This window comes from Macrotis lagotis, chromosome 3 (genome assembly GCF_037893015.1).
Source record: "Macrotis lagotis isolate mMagLag1 chromosome 3, bilby.v1.9.chrom.fasta, whole genome shotgun sequence".
Classification (NCBI taxonomy): Eukaryota; Metazoa; Chordata; class Mammalia; order Peramelemorphia; family Peramelidae; genus Macrotis; species Macrotis lagotis.
In genome coordinates, this window is record NC_133660.1 from 281,319,948 (window position 1) to 281,340,432 (window position 20,485).

The window sequence follows — 20,485 nt, forward strand, 5'->3', positions numbered from 1 at the left end:
TTTCATTTGGGGCATAGGTTGGGACCTCTGCTGAAATTCCCAGGGTAACCTTAGGACTCCAGATCTGGAATATTGCAAAGTGAGCCAGAGGCTATGGGTTTGAATTCTGCCTCTCCAGTCTTTAGAGCTTGGTAATTTAGTGCCATCACACACTCTCTCTGGGCCTCAGTTTCCCATCTGTCCTTTCCTTCCTTAGGAGCTCTGCTGGGCAGACTGACAGCTGGAGGCCAGAGGGTCTTAGAGGCATCTGCCCATTTCCTTGATCTGACATGGGGGGGGGGGAATAGATTTAAGAAAGACCAGAGGTCCCCTTGCAAGCTTTATTATTCATCATTTATGAATAATAATGATTAATTCAGCACAGATGACCGATATTTGTCAATAATTTGTTAGTCATTATTAATGTTAGCATTCTTAATTTATTAGTGCCGCTTTCTACCCAATCAAGGATTAATGGCGGCAATAAAATGAGCTCATCGTCAATAACGGCTGAATCGAATTTATTCATTATATCAAATCTAGTCAGCCGGCAGTGGGAGAGCTTTTCCGGGTAACTTTGCAGCATGATCTCCTTTTAGTTCAGCTTTACAGGGGGGGAAACTGAGGCTCGACACCCACAGAGGGGTGCCCCTCGAACCCAGCTCTTTCTGGACAGCTCCCAGCAGGCTCTCGGGACCCCCACTCTGGCTTGCCGGCCTTTGGGTCTCTGGGGCTCCAGGCTCCAGGCCGCCGCCACAAGACTTGCTGATGAAAGGGCCGGGTCGGAGAACCCCACCGCGCGGTCTTTGCGGCCTCCGGCCTCGGTTTCCCCGTCTGTCAAGGGCCAGAATCAGGCATGGGGGGCGGGCGGCCCCCTCGGGTCCCTCCCCTTGGGGTTCCTGGTTCCTGGTTCCCGGCCCGCCCCTGCCCGCGCCCCGCCTTCGGCCCAGCCGGCTGATCTCGGAGCGCTGGGGGCAGCCCCTGCCCTTCTCCGGCCATGGAGGCCGAGCCCCCGCTGTACCCCGTGGCCGGAGCCCCCGGCCTGAAGGCGGAGGAGCCCGGGGCTGGAGGCCCCAACGCCCACCTCCCGGACGGGCCCGAGGTACTCCAACCCCGGCCCCTGGGGGAGAAGGGCCGGGCCGGGCCGGGGCGGGCGCGCTGCCCGGCGCGGCGGCTTCCAGCGCCCCCTCTCCTGCCCACCCTTCCTGGGCCTCAGTTTCTCCATCTGTAAACGCTCCGAGCCTGGGCACAAGGGAGCCAGGGGTCTGTGGGGGGCGGGGTGGGCAGGAGGGAAGGGCACCTGGCTCTGCCACCTTGGGGGGCCCCAGGTGAAGGCCCCCCCAGAGTGGCCTCAGCCCCTCCCCGTGGTCCCCCCAGCTAGATGAGTTTGTGGGGGCCTACCCCGACTACAATGAGGAAGAAGAGGAGCGCAGATACTACCGGAGAAAGAGGCTGGGCGTGCTCAAGAACGTGGTGACGGCCAGCCTGGGGGGGCTGCTCACCTACAGCGTCTACCTGGGTAAGAGGGGGCCCCTGGCCGCCGCCCCGCGCCCCCGCCTCGGCCACAGAGGCTTTGGGGCCGGAGAGCCCTCCTCCCCAGTTAATACCTGGGTGCTTGTGGACGCTTCGCGGGGCCTCAGTTTCCTTGCTCGGGTTCCTTCCCAGAGTGAGGCCTTCCCTCCCCCGTGTCCCAGGCCCCAGACGGAGTGGGGTCCAGGCTGCCTTAGTCCCTCCCTCGGCCTTCCTCAGGTTGGGTCAGCCCTTGGCTGCCGCCCAACGTCATCCCTCAAGCACCTGAGGGTTCCTTAGGCCACCGGCTTGTTCTCCCTGCTTCATTCATTCATTCATTCATTCAGGACTTTGAGCACTCTGCTCATCCCAGGGCTGGGCATGCGTAGGAATGCTAGCTGAATGATGGTACCTTGCGAATAGCTAGGAGGACCTGAGTTCAAATCCATCTCAGACATTTAATACTTAGCCGTGTGACCTTGGGCAAGTCACTAAACCCCATTGCCTTGCCAAAAACAAAAACCCAAACCCGGCCTCCCTCCAGGCCCGGGGTGTCACTAGTCACCCCCTGAGGGTGCCAGAGGAAAATGTTGCCCATGTGAGGCAGGACAGGGCAGGGTTAGGCAGTGAGGAGGTCCAGAGGGAAGGCACCTCCATGGATCCCTGGGCTCTTCCCAGGGCGCTCCCAGTGATTTCTTAGGCAGCAGCTTTGCAAAGCCCTCCTCACCTAGGCCCTGGCGCCAAGCACTGGAGCACACAGGAGGGTCTGGGGCTTTGGGGACATCCCTGTCTACCTTGTCCAAGCGGTCTCTTGGGCCTCAAAGGGCTGTCCTACGAGGAAGGAGCCCCAGTCTGGAAGTCAGCCCGGCTCCACCACTTGCTCCCCGGGTGACCTTGGACAAGCCACTTCCCTTTAGTAAGATTCAGTTTCCCTACTGTCAAGTGGCTACGGCCACACCTACTCAGCCCCCTCCTAGTGGGGCCTGGCAAGCTCTGCTGAAAGGAGACTTGGTGGTCTGTAAGAGGGTATTATTAGATTGCATCTGGTCATGCTTGTGAGAAGGGAAAAGAGGAATGGGTGGTTCTTCCTCTCCAGCGGGGGCCAAGTGGGGATTCTTAAGCTCTGAGCAAGTCATTTCCCCTGTCTTAGAAGCAGATGAGGAAGAAGGCACTGGGTGGCCAGTGGGACCCTGACCCAGGCAGCCTGGGACCGCAGTCTCTTAGTTCTTCTTCCACTTCCTCTCCCCCAGCAGCTGCAGCAGTAGGACTGCTGTGGGAAGGGGGGGCTCCTCTCCCCCTTCCCCTGGTCCCCAGGTTGATTGTGAGCATCTGGGGGGTGCGGTTGCCTGGTCCATTGCCCCTTGGCTGGGAGACCCGGGTATGTCTGCTCAGAGCTGGGAGGGACCTCTGAACCTAGAATGGCAAAGAAAGGAAGAACCTTGGAACAGAGAAGAGAGAATGGCAGAGCTGGGAGAGATCCCAGAGCCTAGAATGCCAGAGCCAGAACCCAGAATAGGAGGGACCATAGAATATCAGAGCTGGGAAAGACTTTAGAACATAAAATGTCAGACTTGAGAGGACGTGAAATGGGAACAGGAAATATCGGAGCTGAGAAGAACCTCAGAATATGGGATGTGAGAGGGGAGATTCTTAGAACATAGAATACCAGATTTAGAAGGGATCCAAGAGAAAACTAGGGTCCAGTTCCCTCATGTTGCTGATCAGAAAAGGGAATGGACTTGTCCAAGGTTGTAGAGTGACCTGGGCATTGTCCCCTCCCTGAACTGGCCTCTCTGCTGACCTCCCATGTGTTTTATGTGTTACTGACCCAAGCTGTGGTTATGGCTCATGTCCTGAAAGTCCTAAAGTAACACTTCCGGCCCCCCAGGGGTTAGTAGACCCCCCCAATGGGAAAGAGATGTTGCCTTTTGTCCCCCTAGCCCGTAGACCACTGCTAGAACTGGGTCCTGGACTCCTGAGAGCAATGTCCTTCCTCCTTCCCCCTATTGAAGCTGGGCCATAGCCATTCTGGTCTCCTTGGGGCTGCCCAGGAGTGGACTAACTCCTGGGTGGGGCTTTGTCCTGGGCCTAATCTTGCTGTCTGAGCCTATATCTAACCTCCTCTCCCTAATGCCCCAGGCCTCCTGGAGATGCAAATGATCCTCCACTATGATGAGACCTATCGAGAGGTGAAATATGGCAGCATGGGACTTCCTGACATCGACAGCAAGATGCTGATGGGCATCAATGTGACCCCTGTGGTGGCCCTACTCTACACACCTGTGCTCATCAGGTAGGTGTGGGGAGCATGACCAAAGTGACCTCCGATCCTGTCCAGGATCCCCTGCCCCCACCATCTAAGCTTTGCCAGTGCCGGGACCTCAGGGGGAATTGGGAGGCAGGAGGCCAGATTCTCTCCGTGCTTCAGTTTCCTCATCCGGCAAAAACCTGTATAGGCTCCTCTGAGTTCGGATGCTTCCTCTAGAACCCTCAAGATCTTTCTGAGCTCAGTTATAGGACCATCTCCCATAGTAAGACTTTCCTGGTCCACCCTACCCCAGCCCCACCTCTCCAGTTATTGCCGTTCCTTCTGTCTTGAAATTATGGATAATTTGTGTTCCCTTGGGGCTGTATTGGATCCCCTTCCCCTTGAGGGCAGGCATTGTCTTCCCAACCCATTGCACACTGCTTAGCATACAGCAGATGCTTAATAAATGCTTTTGAAATTGAACTGAATATACTATGCATATCTGATCTCACCACCTTAAGGGAGACAGAGAGTGCAACATTTCAAGAGCTGAATCAACATCCTTGTTTTATTATTTGGGAAACTGAGACCCAGCGAAGGGAATGGAGTTATCTAAGATCACACAATGAATTAGAAGAAAAATTGGAACTGGAATCTAGACCCAGTGTTAAAGTTGAGTCTGGATTTTTTTTTTGCTGCCTTCTTCTTGGACCTGGAAAAGGTTCATGGACTCCTAGAATCCCAGACTTAGAACTGGAAGAGACCTGGGAGGCTATCTCTCCATTTCACAGATGTGTAAACTGAGGCCAAAAGAGGTTAAGTGAGCCTTGCTGAAGGTCACTCAAGGCATAAGGGTCAGAGGTGGGATTTGAATCCAGGTTCTTGACTCCTAGAGGAAATATATTTTTCCCTGAACCATAATGCTTGCTGTGGACAATGCTAGAGATTCAGAGATTTGGGGACTGCTGCTAAGTGGGGACCAAGTCAGGAGGTGTCCCAGACTAAAAGGGACTATCTTGACACTGGGGTCTTGGAGCAGAGGCTAGATGGCCACTGCCAGATCTGTTGACTTGGTACCAGCCCCAGAGGCTAGGAGAAGACAGCTGACTTAACAAGGTTCTGTCCCCTGGCAGGTTCTTTGGCACCAAGTGGGTGATGTTCCTGGCTGTGGGCATCTATGCCCTCTTTGTCTCCACCAACTATTGGGAGCGATACTACACACTAGTGCCCTCTGCAGTTGCCCTAGGTGTGGCCATTGTGCCCCTCTGGGCCTCCATGGGGAATTACATTACTCGGTGAGCAGGGGCCAGCTGGGCAGGGTGGCTTGTGTGTGGGAGGGGTAGGAAGTGGGGGTTTATTGGTGGCCACATGGTCCCTTTGCCTCATCCGGCCAGGGCAGAGGATATGTGTGCCAGGATCTTGATGGGTAATGCCCAGAGAGCTTGGAACCAGAATCTGGAAAGGGGTAGAGTTTATAGGCTAGAAGGGATATCAGATACCAGCACAGATACTACTGAGATTTAATATTAAATGACAAATGTATTCAAGACATGTCCACCTAAGGCTGGTGAGGTGAGCTCTGAGGAGGAAGGTTGAACCCTAGAGGTCAGAGGAAGCTTCCTGGAAGAGGCAACCTTTCAAGTGGGTTTGCTGGGTCATGGCCTTTGCCCAGGCTTCCCTCCTTTCTCATCTCTGACCTGTCAGATTCCTAACTTATTGACAAGCACATACAGCCCAGGTACTTCCTGTCACAGGAGATTTTTCCTGACACAGCCTCCCCCAAGTTGGTAATGCTCTTTCCTTTTGGAGATGATTGTTGTATTAGTTTGCAATAAATAGTAAACATAAAACAATCAGCTTTGCTGTGTCCATTCTGTCCCACCATAAAAGTGGGTGGGAGTGAATTGATTCCTCCCCCCAACGTTTGTTTTTTTCTTTTTTTACAAGGCAGTGGTGTTAAGTGACTTGACCAAAGTCACACAGCTAAGTAATTACTAAGTGCCTGAGGTCCTATTTGAACTCAGGTCCTCCTTACTCCAGGGCTGGTGCTCTATCCACTGCAGCATCTAACTGCCCCTCCCCAATGTTTGTTAAATTAAACAGAGTTGAAATCAATGGGTAGGGGCAGCAAGACATAGAAATCAGTATGATCAAGAGCACAGAGCAGGGAAAGTTCTGGGCATGTCAGAAGAAGTGAGATATCCAGATGGGTAGGAATTTTGAGCCTGCTGGCAGGGAGTTGTGGGAGCTGGAGTGGAAAGGTCGTAGGACAGTGCCTGGCTTCTCTCCACCATCTTGGCTGGAAGTCTGGACAGCTCCCAGAATGGAGAGGTTATGGGTGAAGAGATCATCTCATTCCAATGCTTTTCCCTGGTAGGATGTCGCAGAAATACTATGAGTATGTGAATTACAAGGAGGAGCACGTGCAGGAGCAGAGGCGTCCTCCACGGGGGGCCCATACCCGCTATCTTGTCATCTTCCACACCATCTTCTATAGCTTCTTCTACGTGAGCATGGACAGGGCAGGGGGTAGAAGAGCCCCAGGGAACTTCTAGCCTAGGCCAGTGCTTGCCCTGGGTGGGGAAGGGGCATGGAGAAGCTCTCCCCTTCAAATCCTTATTTTTCAACCTCCCCATCACCCAACTCTGCTGGTGGTGCACAGGCTTTGAGCAGGGTAAAGAGGGTGCTGACTTTGGATTCCTGAGAGACCAGGGCTCAAAGCCTTTTTCTAACTGGGATCAAATCATCTCATTGCTTGAAGTCTCCTTTTCTTCTACAAAATGGGGAGGTGCATTTGCTGACCTCAAAGATTATGACCTCTAAATGCTCCCAGAAGTCTGGTTGTAGGGCTGAACCTGGGAGGTGGGCTTGGCTCAACATCATGTGGCCACCACCTCCAGCCCTCCTTTTCTCCCTTCCTGCAGCTCAGTTTTGCCTGTGCCCAGGGGCCTATGGTCTTCTTCCTCAACAATTACCTGTATGATCGGAACCATACTCTCTTTAATGTGCACACCTGTGGTGAGTCTGAAACCTGATTCTGTGGTGAGGGTTGGGATGGCAGGGACAGGGAGGGGATGCCCAGCCTCGATTCAATTGAACAAGTGTCTATTAAGCATATGCTATATGTAGTCACCGAACTTCTGCTTGTCTCAGTATCCTCATCTGTAAAATGGGAATAATAACTGTGTCATGGCCTTGGGGTTGTTGTGAGGATTCAATCAGATAGTGTTGGAAAAAAAGCTTAGTATATGTACTCATAGTAGGTGCTATAGAAATGTTAGCTATGATGGATGGTGAGCATATGCCAACCACTGTGCCAGGAGCCTGGGAGGCAAGGTGCCTTGCCCCTAAAGTGCCTACATTCTATCTGGACAGAAACACAGGAAGACGGAACAATGTAGCAATTTAAGGAAAAAAATCATGACCTTGATTATCAGCTTCTCCAATGTTCTAATGAGCCAAGAAGAAAAGAGGATTGTGTATGAAGCCAGGAACTTCTGTTACCGAGTTTCTTTTTGAAAAGTTAATTTTAGCATAGTTGTAACAAAATTGCCACTTCTGAGCTTGTTCTTTTGTTTCCTTCTGTGTTTTTCAATGTTGTATTGATGCTTTTTCTTTCTAGGGTTTCCCCCCCATCTATCACTTCCTAGTAATTCCTCCTCACCCCCAGTCCCATAGAAATCATCCTTTAGAGTAGATAAATAGAGTCAACAAAAAAAATTGATACCCTGGCCAAATAAGTGGTAATTTGAGGAGAGGCAGAATCCTCCAAAAGGAGGAGGTGAGGATGGAGGACATTCTGAAGGATAGTAAAGTAGGCGACTTTGGTTGGCACACACCTGGAGACAAAGTCATGTGGGTGAAGTCTGGCAGGCAGTTGGTGATGTGGGATGAAATTCAGGGGAGAGGTTAAGGTTGGATATATAGCTCTGGCAGACATCTGCATAGAGTTGATCATTGAACCCATGCCAGCTGATAGGATCACCAAGCGAGACAACATAGCAGGGAAGCAGAACAGAAGGCCCAGGATAGCTTTGGGGGAACGTTTGGGCAAAGAAGATAGAACTAGGAGATGGCTGGGCCAATGGGCATGACACGCTGTCTAATTATATGAGATATGTGCCATGAGTGTCTTCAAAGGTCAAGGAGAAAGCATGATACAATGGGAAGGGCACATGAGGTCAAATCCTGGATTGCTACTTTTGCCACTTGGGGCAAGTCCCTTCCCCTCTCAGGGCCTCATTTTTCCCATCTGTAAAATGAAGGAGATAGATTTGATGGCTTTTGAAGTCCGTTCCATTTATAGGTTGTGCTTCTAAGAGAACACACCTAAGTAGAGTGGAGTGGTCAGGGAAGAATTTCTGGAGAAGGTGGGCCTTGAAGGACAGCTTGGGTTTGAAGAGGAGGGAATAATTCCTCCATTGTTGTACTCATTAGAGAGATTCTGAACCAGTACAAAGTTCTCTGTTCATGCTGGTTAATGAAAGCTAGATGCCTCAGTGGAGTCAAAGATGGGGCCTTGTGTGAGTCTCGGTAGCACTTTTTCTGTGGGGGTTAATATTGATGAGCCCCAAAGGCTCATGTGCTTTGGGTTGTATCTCAGGATGGGAAGCATTGCCTTGAATTATCCATACCTCTTTGTAAGATGGCCCATAGAGGTTAAGGGTTCAACTTGGGACCAGGATCAGGGCTCAGTATGGGCTAGGGTTAGGGTGAGAACCACAGTCTTTGGCCTAGGTCCATTGGTCAGCTCTTGAATGAAAGCTAAACATTGGACCACTGGGAGATAGAGCCGTGGCCTTGTCCTCTGAGCTCAATCCCAAAGAGCAGCAGCAGACCCATGAATGGATCTAGAGCAAATTGGCATTTCTGTCCTGTCACTACTCCTGTGCCATCTCACTCTGACTTTGTGGCCTCTTTTGTTCCCTAGGCTCCAACAGCCATGGGATCCTCATTGGATTCAACAAGACTGTGCTTCAGAGACTTCCCCACAGCCGAAACCTCATCGTGGTTGAGAGCGTGCTCATGTCGGTGGCCTTTGTGGCTATGTTGCTGGTAGGGATTCATTCAGTCTGACTGAGCATCCATCCATCATCCTCCCCACCACCTCCATGAAAACTGGAGAAGAAGGGGGAGCTATGATAAGATTGAGCAAGAGGGCTTCTGGGGAGGGGGACCAGGAGATCTCTTGGAGTTAGATTCTGGTCTTCACCAAAAGGGATCCCCCTTAGCACATGGCCCCATTCCTAGGCCCCAAAAGAGCTATGGAGCAAATCTTGTTCAGTGCAAGAAAATTCCTGAGTGCTTCTGGGAATAATGCTTAGCCCTATGGGAACATAAAATCAGACATGGACACTGTCCTTGGCAGACTCATAGGGTGGGAGCTAAGTGTCCTCTGGAAGATTACCTAAGAGCACAGCCTTATGAGGGGGCACCTATGGGTGGTACAGATCATCATGCCTCTGGGTCCCTGAAGTCCCATATTAGCTTGGTGCCTAGGATGCATCCTCAAGTGGGTAGGATATGGATCTGGTGGGCTGTAGGATTGGGCAGAGACTGGGACTGGGTGGAATCTGAATGTCCCTAGATTTCAGCCTAGACCTTTCAATTTGAACTCAGAGTTCTTGGCATCAGAGAACTAACGTGGATCCAATGCTTGACCTTGATCCTTATGAGTCTTTTGACCTTATACAAGTTTTTTTTTTTTAGTTTTGGCAAGGCAATGGGGTGAAGTGACTTGCCCAAGGCCACACAGCTAGGTCATTATTAAGTGTCTGAGGCGGATTTGAACTCATGTCCTCCTGACACCAGAGCTGGTGCTCTATCTACGGTGCCACCCAGCTGTCCCCTTATATAAGTTCTTAACAGGAACAAGAACAATAATATTAGCTGACATTTGAATATCCTTATTTCCTATTCTAAGCAGATATTATCTTTCCCTCTTCTCCTGAACAATAAAGAAAGAAGAACCCCCCCACAATAAATATGCCTAATCCAACAAAACACATTCGCACATTGGCTATGTCCCCAAATGTGTGGATCATTCTTCATTTTCAATCCGGAGGTTGGGAACACATTTCATCTCCATTCCTCCAGAATCATAATTTGTCGTTGAACAGAGCACTGAACAGAGATCCAGAGCCTTTCCAAATTGTTTCCCCCTATAAAATGTTGCTGTTACAGTGTAGATTGTTCTCCAGGCTCTGCTCACCTCACTCGGCAGATCTGTCAGTTCCCTCCGAAATGATCCATTTCATCCTTTCTTATGACACAAAATGTTCCTATTACTTCCAGAGGCCAGTTTGTTTAGCCCTTCCCCAATGGAAGGGTAGCTCCTCATTGTCCAATTTTTTACTATAAATAATTTTCTCCATCTGGATCTTTTTCCTTTGGTTTCTTTCAGATAGAGTTGTGTTATAGCTACTCAACATTTCTCTAATGCTAATCTAGCTCAGAGCTGATAGCCCCAGAAAGCAGGTTCTGGTTTTTTGTTTGTTTTTGCGTGGGGGAGGTTTGGTTTTTGCAAGGCAATGGGGTCGAGTGACTTTCACAAGGTCACACAGCTAGGTATCTGAGTCTAGACTTGAACTCAGGTCCTCCTGACTCCAGGGCCATTACTCTAATCATTGCGCCACCTAGCTGCACCCCCCCAGGTGCTGTTTTTTATGACCATTTTACAGATGGAGTCAAAGAGGTTAAAATAACTTGCCCATCCTTTCCCAGATAACAAGGGTCTGAGACGAAATTAGAAACCAGGACTTCCTGAACCAATCCAAAATTCCATCTACTGTTTTCTGAGCTTTAGTTTCCACCACTACAAGTTGAGAGAGTTGGGTGAGAAAAAGGTCTGTTTTAGTTCTAAGTTCATAATGTATGCTCCATAAGAGGCTGGCAGCCTGGCATAATAATGGAGGGTCAGGAAAGTCTGGGGTTCTGCAATGTCTCTGTTTTCCCCTTGAGTTTACAAGTGAAGTTATTATCGTGAGTTGTTATTTGAGAATCTTTGATTTTTGGAATATGTTCATTCATTCTCTTCTGTGCTTTCTCATGAATGTGGAATAATCCTATTGTTCATTTCTAATTTCTTTTTAATTTATTTAAGGCAGTGGGGTTAAGTGATTTGCTCAAAGTCATACAGCTAGGCAATTATTAAGTGCATGAGGCAGGATTTGAATTCAGATCCTCCTGACTTCAGGATCCATATTCTATCCACTGTGCCACCTAGCTACCCCCTCTTTTGTTCATTTTTGAAAGTCTTTCTCTTGATTGCTTGCAGAATTCATTATTTGTTATTAAAATTGTCCAATTTGGGGTGGTTAGGTGGCGCAGTGGATAGAGCACACTGACCCTGAAATCAGGAGAACCTGAGTTCAAATCCAGCCTCAGACACTTAATACTTACTTAGCAATGAGACCTTGGGCAAGTCACTAACCTTGCAAAAAACAAAAAAAATGTTCAATTTAACCATTATTTGCAATGACATTTGAAGTGCATTTTTTCTTGGCACTGATTTGTAGGTTCTCTTGATCTGTGCTTTATATCCTATTCTCCAAAGTTCTGAACCATTTTCTTGTACTGTTTCCTGCAGGATGATATGCCAGTCCTTAATTTATCATACCATTCAGGAAGACTTCAGGAAGATCCATAAGTTAACTCTGCATGTCTGTCAGCATATTTGAATTGTAGAGAATTCATATATTCTTTTAACTTTTAGTTCTCTTCTGCCAAAATTTCTTGTGCCAAAGTATTTTTTTTGTGTTCCAAATATGTTATTTTCTTTCACAGAGCGTCTACTTCTTTATAGAATTCCTTCTTTATGCATTCAATTTTTGCTATTCTGTTTTCTTTGTTTTTAAATTCTGCATTGAGAGCATTGGTTTTTTTCTTTTAAGAATTTTTGTTCTGTCTTTTCTGTCTTGGTGCATCCTTTTGTCTCCATCATGTTCTATTTCTCTTTGTTTCTGTCTCTCTCTCTCTCTTTCTCTCTCTGTGTCTCTCTCCTCTTTCTCTTTTTCTGTCTCTGTCTTTCTTTGTCTCTCTGTCTCAGTATGTGTGTTTGTCTGTCTGGCACTCTTGATGTGGCTCTTTTTCTCTTTATAGTTCTGAAATTTGTTGTTGCTGCTGCTCCATGACCTCTGAGAGTGCTCCAGATTCTCTATTTAGTGACGTACTATTTCCTTATTTTCTTTACTATAATATTCCAAGGGCTTTTGTTTCTCCTTGAAGTTTGCCTCATTCTTCCTTTAGTTTTTATGATTCCCAAAGTTGGTTGATCTTGTGAGCCAGGTTGGTGTTCAGGTTTTCTCTGCTCAATTTTCTATCATTGAACATTGAGAATCCTCCTCCCTCTTTGGCTACCCCTGCTCCACAGACATCCCAGGCTGGGCTGCTAGGTATCCTGAACATCTTTCAGAAAGAGGTCCCTGATGTGAGCAGCCTCTCCAGGTAATCCTTCCTTAGGTGGGTTGCTATCTCCTTTCCTTCCCCTCTAGGTTGTGGTTCAGAGTCTTTCTCCGTGCCAAACTCTCCTGATCTTTCTCTCCTGGTCACTGTCACTATTCCTTCCTTCACATGTCAAAGCAGAAACTTTTGTAGGGTCAGAGACTGGTGCTTTCACTGATGTGCCCAGGCCCCGAGTCACAGGTTTGGGGGTTCATGTACACTAAGATTAGTGAGCTAGTGGGGGCACGTCAGGGTTGAGTGGAAACTAAATAGGAAAGGCCTGTAGGGTCAATACATGAAGTGTTGCCCTTGTGTGGTATTTTCATCTTATCCTATGGATTCAGCTGCAATTATTCAACATCTAAGGTTTTTTTCCAGAAAGCAACTATTCCATCATTTTAGTACATATGTGATCCAGAACCCAGGAAAATCTCATTTGAATCTGCCTCAGACTTTTACTAGTTGTGTGATCATTCAGCAGACTCCTCTCTGGGTATTAGTTTCCTTATCTGTTAAATGGATTGATAATGTGTGTTGTCGGGGCAGTGAGGTGGCACAGTGGATAGAGCACTGGTCCTGGAGTCAGGAGGACCTGAGTTCAAATCCAGCCTCAGACATGGCCTCAGGCACTTAATTCTTGCTTGTTGTGTGATCTTGGGTAAGTTACAACCCCATTGCCTTGCAAAAATCAAAGGAAAAAGAAAAATCATAATGTACGTTGTCGCGGGTTGTCATAGGTATCTGATGAGAGTAATTTGGCAATCAGAATACAAAGATGCCATCACTGTTATTAGTACTTATATGTGGCCTCCAACACGGACTAGCACGGTGGCCTAGGACTAGCTAGTCACCTACCTCCCCAGAGTTGTAAAATGGGGATGAGTCCAGTGGCCAACCTCCTCTAGAGTTGTCACCCAAAGTCCTTTGTAGGCTTCTGAGGGTGACAGACCTGGGGCCTGTGATTTCCTCCCCAGATCCTGGCCCTGTGTGGCTCTGCCTACCGGCCCACGGAGGAGATTGACCTTCGCAGTGTGGGCTGGGGAAACATCTTCCAGCTTCCCTTCAAGCACATGCGTGACTACAGATTGCGTCACCTCTTCCCCTTCTTCATCTATAGTGGCTTCGAAGTGCTCTTTGTCTGCACCGGCTTCACTCTGGTATGCTATGAGCTCCCCAGTGACCCAGAAACCCCCTCTCCCTGGGTTAGGGTGCCCTTGGGGGCTTTGTCTCCATGACCTTAATGTATTTTGGCAATTTGCAGGTATGTATCTGGTGCTGAAAGATGCTGGGAGCCTCTCACCTGGGTCCTGGGAGGGAGGAAGCAACTCTTTCTGACCCAGAAGCTTTGAGGCTCCATCTTATCTCTCACCAGGGCTATGGTGTGTGTTCCTTGGGGCTGGAATATCTGGCTCCCATCCTCATGGCCTATGGCTTTGGTGCTGCCATCTTCTCTAGCCTTGGGCTCCTCCAGCTGTGTCTGCCCCGACAGGTGCCCCTGGTGGCCGGGGCTACCGTGCATCTGCTGCTCATCCTGGGCTTCTTTTTCTGGGCCCCTCACCCACAGCTGTGGACCAACAGTCAAAACTGGATCTTCTACGTAGTGGCCATGCTCTGGGGTGTGGGCAGTGCCCTCAACAAGATTGCAATAAGCAGTGAGTTTTGGTGGTGGTGGCGGATGAGTTGTTTTTCAGTTCTGTCTGACTTTCCATGACCCCATTAGGGTTTTTGTTTTTTACAAAGGTACAAGAATGGTTTGGCCTTTTCTTCTCTAGCTCATTTTTATAGATGAGGAAACTGAGACAACCAGGGTGTTATGACTTACCCAGGGTCATACAGCTCTTAAGTGTCTGAGACTGGATTTGAACTAGACTTCAGGCCTGGGCACATGTAGCTGCCCATCCTGTAATAACTCACCTTTATTTAGCATCTTAACATTTCCAAAACACTCTAGAGCTATTAGCTTATTTGATCCTCACAACCCCTCTGGGATTGTGATGCTACCATTAGCATCCCTATTTTACAGATAGGAAAACTGAGTCTAAGAGAGATTAAGTTAATTCCACAAGGTCACATAAATAGAGGAATAATTGTAGGAAGAATGTGTGTCAGGGCTTCCCAACTTCAAGTCCAGGGCTTTTTAATTATGCTTCCTAGTGCTTACATCTATTAGAGACATGTGGAATAGAGCCAAGGGATCAGATTTACAGATGGGAGGTGAGTTTTTGGGCCAGACAGAGGACCCTACATATGAGTTATGGGTTATCAGGCAATCACCAATGTGGGACTTCATTAAGGTCTGACCTAGGACCTTAGATCTAGGGTTGGAAGATGAGGTGGGTAAGAACATCAGGCGGGGGATCCCACTTATCAACCCAGGGACCCTGGGTGCAGAACCTGAGATGGCTTGGTCAGGCCATGCCCTCTACCTTCCACAGCCCTCCTTGGAATTCTGTATGAAGACAAAGAACGTCAGGATTTCATTTTCACCATCTATCACTGGTGCCAAGCCCTCGCCATCTTCGCGGTCTACCTGGGTTCCAACCTGCCCATGAAGGTGAGACAGGGTGGTATGTGTGTACGTGGAAGGGGACATCAGAGGGGCTCCCTGGGAATCCAGGGCATTAGATTCACATTTCTCAAGCACCTTATCTTATAATTTCTACTGTTTACCAAAATCTTTTGTTTCTGTATCAGTTTTTTCATTTCTAAAGGCAACTGTATCCTCTCCCCCTTTCCTTGTAACTTAAAAAAAAGGAGAAAAACATTTAGCAAAATGGACCAATATTTTCATGATCATAGCCTTTGTGCAGATCATTTCCCTAGATCTGCTCACTTTGCATCAGTTCAGGTAAGTCTTCTCATACTTTTTGAATTCTTCCACCTTTTAAAAATGGTTTTTGAACACCTTTACAGGTTTCTCCTCACAACAACCTCTTGGTTCTGCATCTTTGCCTAGGCTGTGCCCCATGCCTGGAATGCCTTCCTCACTGCCCTCCCCTTAGAGGTTCTGGCTTCCTTCCAAGCTCAGTTCAGCTGCCTTTCCCCTCGTCCCCGCCTACTTCCTTCTAGCATTGACTTTGTTTTGATTTTGTTTATAACCTATGTTTGCTTAGTTTTGTCCAGTTCTTGAGCTCCTTTAGGGCAGGGGCTGTTGGATTTTTGTCTCTGTCCCCAGCATCTCGGCCGGGGCTGGACATATAGTGGGAGCTTAATATATGTTTTTTAATGTGAACTGAACCTGGGGGGCAGTGTGCCATTCAATCAGCCAATCAATTATCAAGCAATTATGGAACAGTTTAAAGAACATAGATTGGGTAGCTAGGTCGAACAGTGGTTACAGCACTGGCCCTGGAGTCAGGAGGACCTGAGTTCAAATTTGACCTCAGACACTTAATTACCTAGCTGTGTGACCTTGGGCAAGTCACTTAACCCCATTGCCTTGCCAAAAAAAAGAGAGAGAACATAGATCATTAAGTCAGAGGATCTGAACACAAATGGTACCTGGGATATTTCCCACCTTTGTGACCTTGGACAAGTTGCTTCCCTTTCTCCAGGCCTCAGTTTCTTCATCTGTAAAATAAGGGAGTTGGATTCCATAGCCTTTGGGTCTCTAAAGCTTAGAGAGGGAAGGGATTTGCAGACCTACCCCTCCCCCTGCAATCACAGAGGAAGCCTTTGAACTCAAGACTGTACCAAATTCTAGAGTCCAGGAGTCTAGTGATGGGGAGGGAAGGAAAGAAAAAGCCACATCCTATTTGTTGGGTAACCAACTTTCCTGAGTGTTGACTTGAGAGGAATATGGTGTAGTCTCTGCCCTGCCTTTGGGATTCTCTGGGGGCCCTGGGAAGGCAAAGTGAGCCATTGAAGAGCCTTCCTGGGACAGCCATGTGCTTGGTGAGGGTAAGGAAAAAGGAAGTAAAGGGGGAGACCTGGGGGTTAGGGAGACCACCTAGCTCAGGTTCCATCAGACTGTCCCTGATGTGTCAGTGTGGCCTAGTTTCTTGGAGGGGATGGTGTGGGAGCTGGCCACGGTAGCAGAGTTAGCCAGGCCTTCCTAGCAGGGATTGTATGAACCACATGTATGTGTACAGATGGGGGAAAGGGGAGCCACTGAATCTAACAGGGCTGGGCAATCGCACATCCAGGAGAGGGCTTAGGGGAAGGAAAGGTAACCCTTGAACAGCCCTGCTTCTCCCCCCCAGGCCAAGCTGACCATCATGTTGCTGACTGTCCTGGCCTCCGTGGCATCCTACCTGTGGATGGAGAACAAGCTCAAGAATCACGTAACCTACCGCCTGCCCCGCATTCCCCGGCCTCAGCACAAGGTGTGTGGCTACCGTTATCTGGAAGATGACAACTCTGATGAGACAGGCTCAGAAAATGAGGGCTCAGTTCATAGCCAAGACGGCTCAGACAACGAAGATGGTGATGGGGAGCCCGCAAGAGCAGGGGCACTGGGCTCTGCTAGGAGGCGCTACCCTTATGAGCAGGCCCTGGATGGGGAGGATGGGCCTGGGCAGGAGTAGCCACAAGTGGACTCTGAGCCTGTGCTCCTTCTGTCCCATATCCCCTTGGTCCCCCTGGTCCCACCTTAGGCACCTAGAGTAGCAACTAGCTGTGGGGTCAGATCCTCAGACACCTGTCCAATTTTCAGGATCTCAGTGTTATTCCTCCATTAACCAGCAACTCCAGCTAACTGGAATTTATTTGCGATCAGTGACGTGGAGAAAAGGAACTTGCTGGCTGTGGCCTGGCTTAGGACAAACTTAGTTCAACTTCCTGCTTTTATTGACTCCAGCCTCACCCCTGGAGCATGATTGCTGATCTCCACAGTGACAGTCTTGATTCACGCCAATTCGGACTTAGGCAGGAAAGGGACTTGAGGCTCCCTATGTTGACATTGTGCTCATTGAGACTGGGGGAGTAGCCTTTGATCCCCCAAAACTTGGGATCTCCACAGCCTTTCTGTCTGGAAGGTTATGATAATAATAATGTTTGTCCTTCCTTCTCCAAGAAGGCCATGACATCAGGGGAAGTGATGCCACAATAAGCACATGAATTGGATTTGAATGTGTATGTGTGTGTGTGTGGGGGCTGTACTAAGTCCCCAGCCTCACTTTCTCTTCTGGAGCCATCTAGGTCCAGATAGGAATCAGGATGAATGAAGATGACCGAGGAGGTTAATGTGACTTGGTCCCTCTTCTGCCACCTTTGAGATTCTCCTGGTGGCAGAATATAAACTTCACCTATATGGGTTCTGTATTTTCTTTATGAGTATCATGATCTTTTGAATCTCTGCCTTATGTCTGGGTCAGCTATCTGAAGTTACCTATGTGTGGTTGGGAGTGGGGATGGTAGAGGGAGAAGAAATAGGGTCATTGGACTTGAGCAGGACAAGATGGAGGGGCACCCTGGGGAGGGGAAGGCAGTTGAGGCCAGAGTACTGAGGCTTAGGGGAAGCAGGTCCTGGTTCTGCCAACTGACTATGTGTCATTACCAATTGATCAATATTTATTAAGCTTTGGGCGGCTAGGTGGTGCAGTGGATAAAGCACCGGCCCTGGAGTCAGTAGTACCTGAGTTCAAATCCGACCTCAGACACTTAATAATTACCTAGCCGTGTGGCCTTGGGCAAGCCACTGAACCCCATTTGCCTTGCAAAAAAAAAAAAACAACCAAACCCAAAATATTTATTAAGCTCCTACTATGTTACAGGAACTGTGTGAGACAGTCCCTGCCCTCAAGGAGTTTACAATGTAAGGGACCAAGCTTTCCCATCTGAACACCTGAAGGGGCTAGACCAGATGGCCTAGGGTCTCTTCCTGCTCTGAAATCTGGTGGTCCTTGGTGGGTATGGATATACACAAACTAGTTGCTGCTCCCTTGCACTGCATATACCAAGCCTTTGAACAGAATCACAGCCTTTCAGAGCTGGAAGGGACCCCTGGAGCCTCCAGTCCATCTGTTTTTCCAGAGCTATCTCTTCCTTAGGGGTCCATATCCCTAAGCCCCCAACCCCACGCTGGGCCAGCCAGGCTCTGTTGGCAGAACTTCAGTAATGGGGAATTAACTACCTCAGAGGCAGCCAATTCTATTATTTCGGAACATTAAACCCGTATTAAGCATCTTCTACACACAAAACACCTACCCAGGGGTGGAGAGGCAAAGAGGAAAACCAGCCCCTGCCCGCAGGGAGCTTAACTGCTACCGGAGGATACTTTATATGAGGAGGTAAGGAAATAGAAGAGGGGGAGGAGAAGGAGGCCTGGCCACCCCTGAGATGGGATAAGCCTCCCTCTGGTGAAGGAGGGAAGGCTCCTCCGAGGCTCAGGTGAGACCTGTGCCCTAGACGTGGGAGACAGCCCAGACACAGCTATCAAGACTGGAGATGGCACTGGCCCTGCCCCCACCTCCAGGCCAAGCAGACCAAGTCTAGTTTCCCTTCCTCTTGGCCAGCCTTCAGGTGACTGGAAGCATGATATTGAGGCCCCTTGGTAAACTTATCTGCAGAACGAAGGGATCAAAAAAAGAATTGTTAAACAAGGCGAGGCTACAGATGGAAAACCAGACCATCCCCGTCCTCAAGGAGGTCCCATTCTAAGGAGAAAGCAGTGCCGATGGAGAAGCAGAGGGTGACCACCACAATGGAGAGGAAGCGAGCCTGGGCCAGTGTAGGGATGGATGCTGAGGTCAAAAGTCTGCATCTGAATCCAGCCTCCCTAAGCTTGGTGGAATAGAGACGGACAAGTGGGGGAGAAGGAGATGGGATCTGACCGTTGATTTCTTTGACCTGACTTATTGATTATGAGGGAGGGAGGGGGGGAGGGCTTCTGTCTGGGGTGGGGGGATTAGTGGATGGTGACTGAGATCATAGAAAAGAATATGAATGAAATATTAAACACACAGAAGAAAACAAAGTTAGGAGGGGTGCAAATATCAGGGAAATGTTGTGACTTTACTATTCACTCAAAAACTGTAAAACCCCGAAATGGATAATTTTATATATAAAATTCTCTTTTATGTTCTTTGTATTTTCAAATAATTCTGTTTTTGTTCATTTTAAATTTCAAAATAAAAAATGCTTGGTTTTTTTTTGAGAGATGGATGAAGAGATAGAGGGCACACGGGCCACTCTAGATGAGTCCCATGGATGTGATCTGAAACTGGACTCGGTGTTCTTGGATGAGTCACAGAGAATTGGAGAGGTACCACAGGATTGGAGATGGGGCAGTGTCTTTTTTTTCCAAAAGCTACAGACTGGTAAGATTATAACAAATTGCCAAGCAGAGTATGGCATGGCCAAGTCTTAATGAAGCCAAGCTACCTTTTAGTGACCACTAGCTAGCTCCATTTCTAAGTTTAGGGGGTGGCTAGGTGGTGCAATGGATAGAGCACTGCCCTGGAGTCAGGAGGACTTGAGTTTAAATGCAGCCTCAGACACTTATTACTTTACTGTGTGACCTTGGGCAAATCACTTAACCCCACTGCCTTACAAAAAAAAAAAATATCATTTCTAGGTTCAGATAAGCCAGCAATTTAATTACACATTATAGAATTTTGCTAGGGATCAACATCAAGCTCTGGGGCCTTTATGGAATCTAGACACTTCTATCCTCTTCCCTATATAAAGATTGAAACAACACTTGCCCTTCTCGACACCTATGGCTTCTCTTCAATCTTTCTCACAGATTATGCTGTTTGCTGTTCAAATTGTGTAGTGTAACTGCTGGTTCCTTGAAGGTGTGGGTCACTTTTGTTGACTCTGGAACCAGGGCCCTAGGCCTATTTACTTGTCTGAGATGCACAAACTGCCCTCTAGGCCTAGTGTAAGGCTAGAAGAAATGTGTTTTACAATGGAAAACTTGACCACCTCTGAAGGAAACTATGGGAAGGCACCTGCTCAACTTTCAGTTGTTTCATCAGTGGTCCCCTCACAGGCCAGTTAGGCCATCCTCAATTTTTTCAACACTGATAGCGCTTTCATTTGATTTTTTCTGTACTTTCAAAAGCTGTTTGGAAATTGTTCTGCTCTACGTATGAGATATTTGTAAATACGAGATCACATTTGTGAAGCACTTTGCAAACTAAAAACATACTCAGCTTGGATAACAGCATGAACAAAGACACTTGTCAACATGTTCATGTTACAGATCTTCTCTTGTGACCGTGAGAAATAAAAATTGCCTCAAATCAGAAAATGCAGAGTACTAAGGTAATCCTCCAACATTTCTATTAAAAAAATTCTGAACAGTTTTCTTAGGTTCTTTCCTCCATTGGGTTATTTTCATTTTTTAAAAGTTTATCCTAT

The 20,485-nt window shown here is 48.2% G+C and overlaps 1 protein-coding gene across 2 annotated transcripts; it reads left to right on the top strand.

Moving 5' to 3' along the window:
- The first annotated feature begins 961 nt into the window (after positions 1-961).
- Positions 962-17,852, top strand: UNC93B1 (unc-93 homolog B1, TLR signaling regulator). Of its 2 annotated transcripts, XM_074230918.1 has the most exons (11): positions 962-1,081; positions 1,357-1,498; positions 3,628-3,781; positions 4,870-5,031; positions 6,114-6,243; positions 6,661-6,754; positions 8,667-8,791; positions 13,153-13,335; positions 13,551-13,830; positions 14,614-14,732; positions 16,381-17,852. In XM_074230918.1, exons 1-11 carry the CDS (start codon positions 977-979, stop codon positions 16,702-16,704), a joined length of 1,818 nt encoding a protein of 605 aa, XP_074087019.1. In that variant the 5' UTR covers positions 962-976; the 3' UTR covers positions 16,705-17,852. The 2 variants fall into 2 exon arrangements, with proteins under 2 accessions (XP_074087019.1, XP_074087020.1); XM_074230919.1 differs by lacking the exons at positions 962-1,081; positions 1,357-1,498 and adding an exon at positions 1,667-2,866.
- The last annotated feature ends 2,633 nt before the right edge of the window (positions 17,853-20,485 follow it).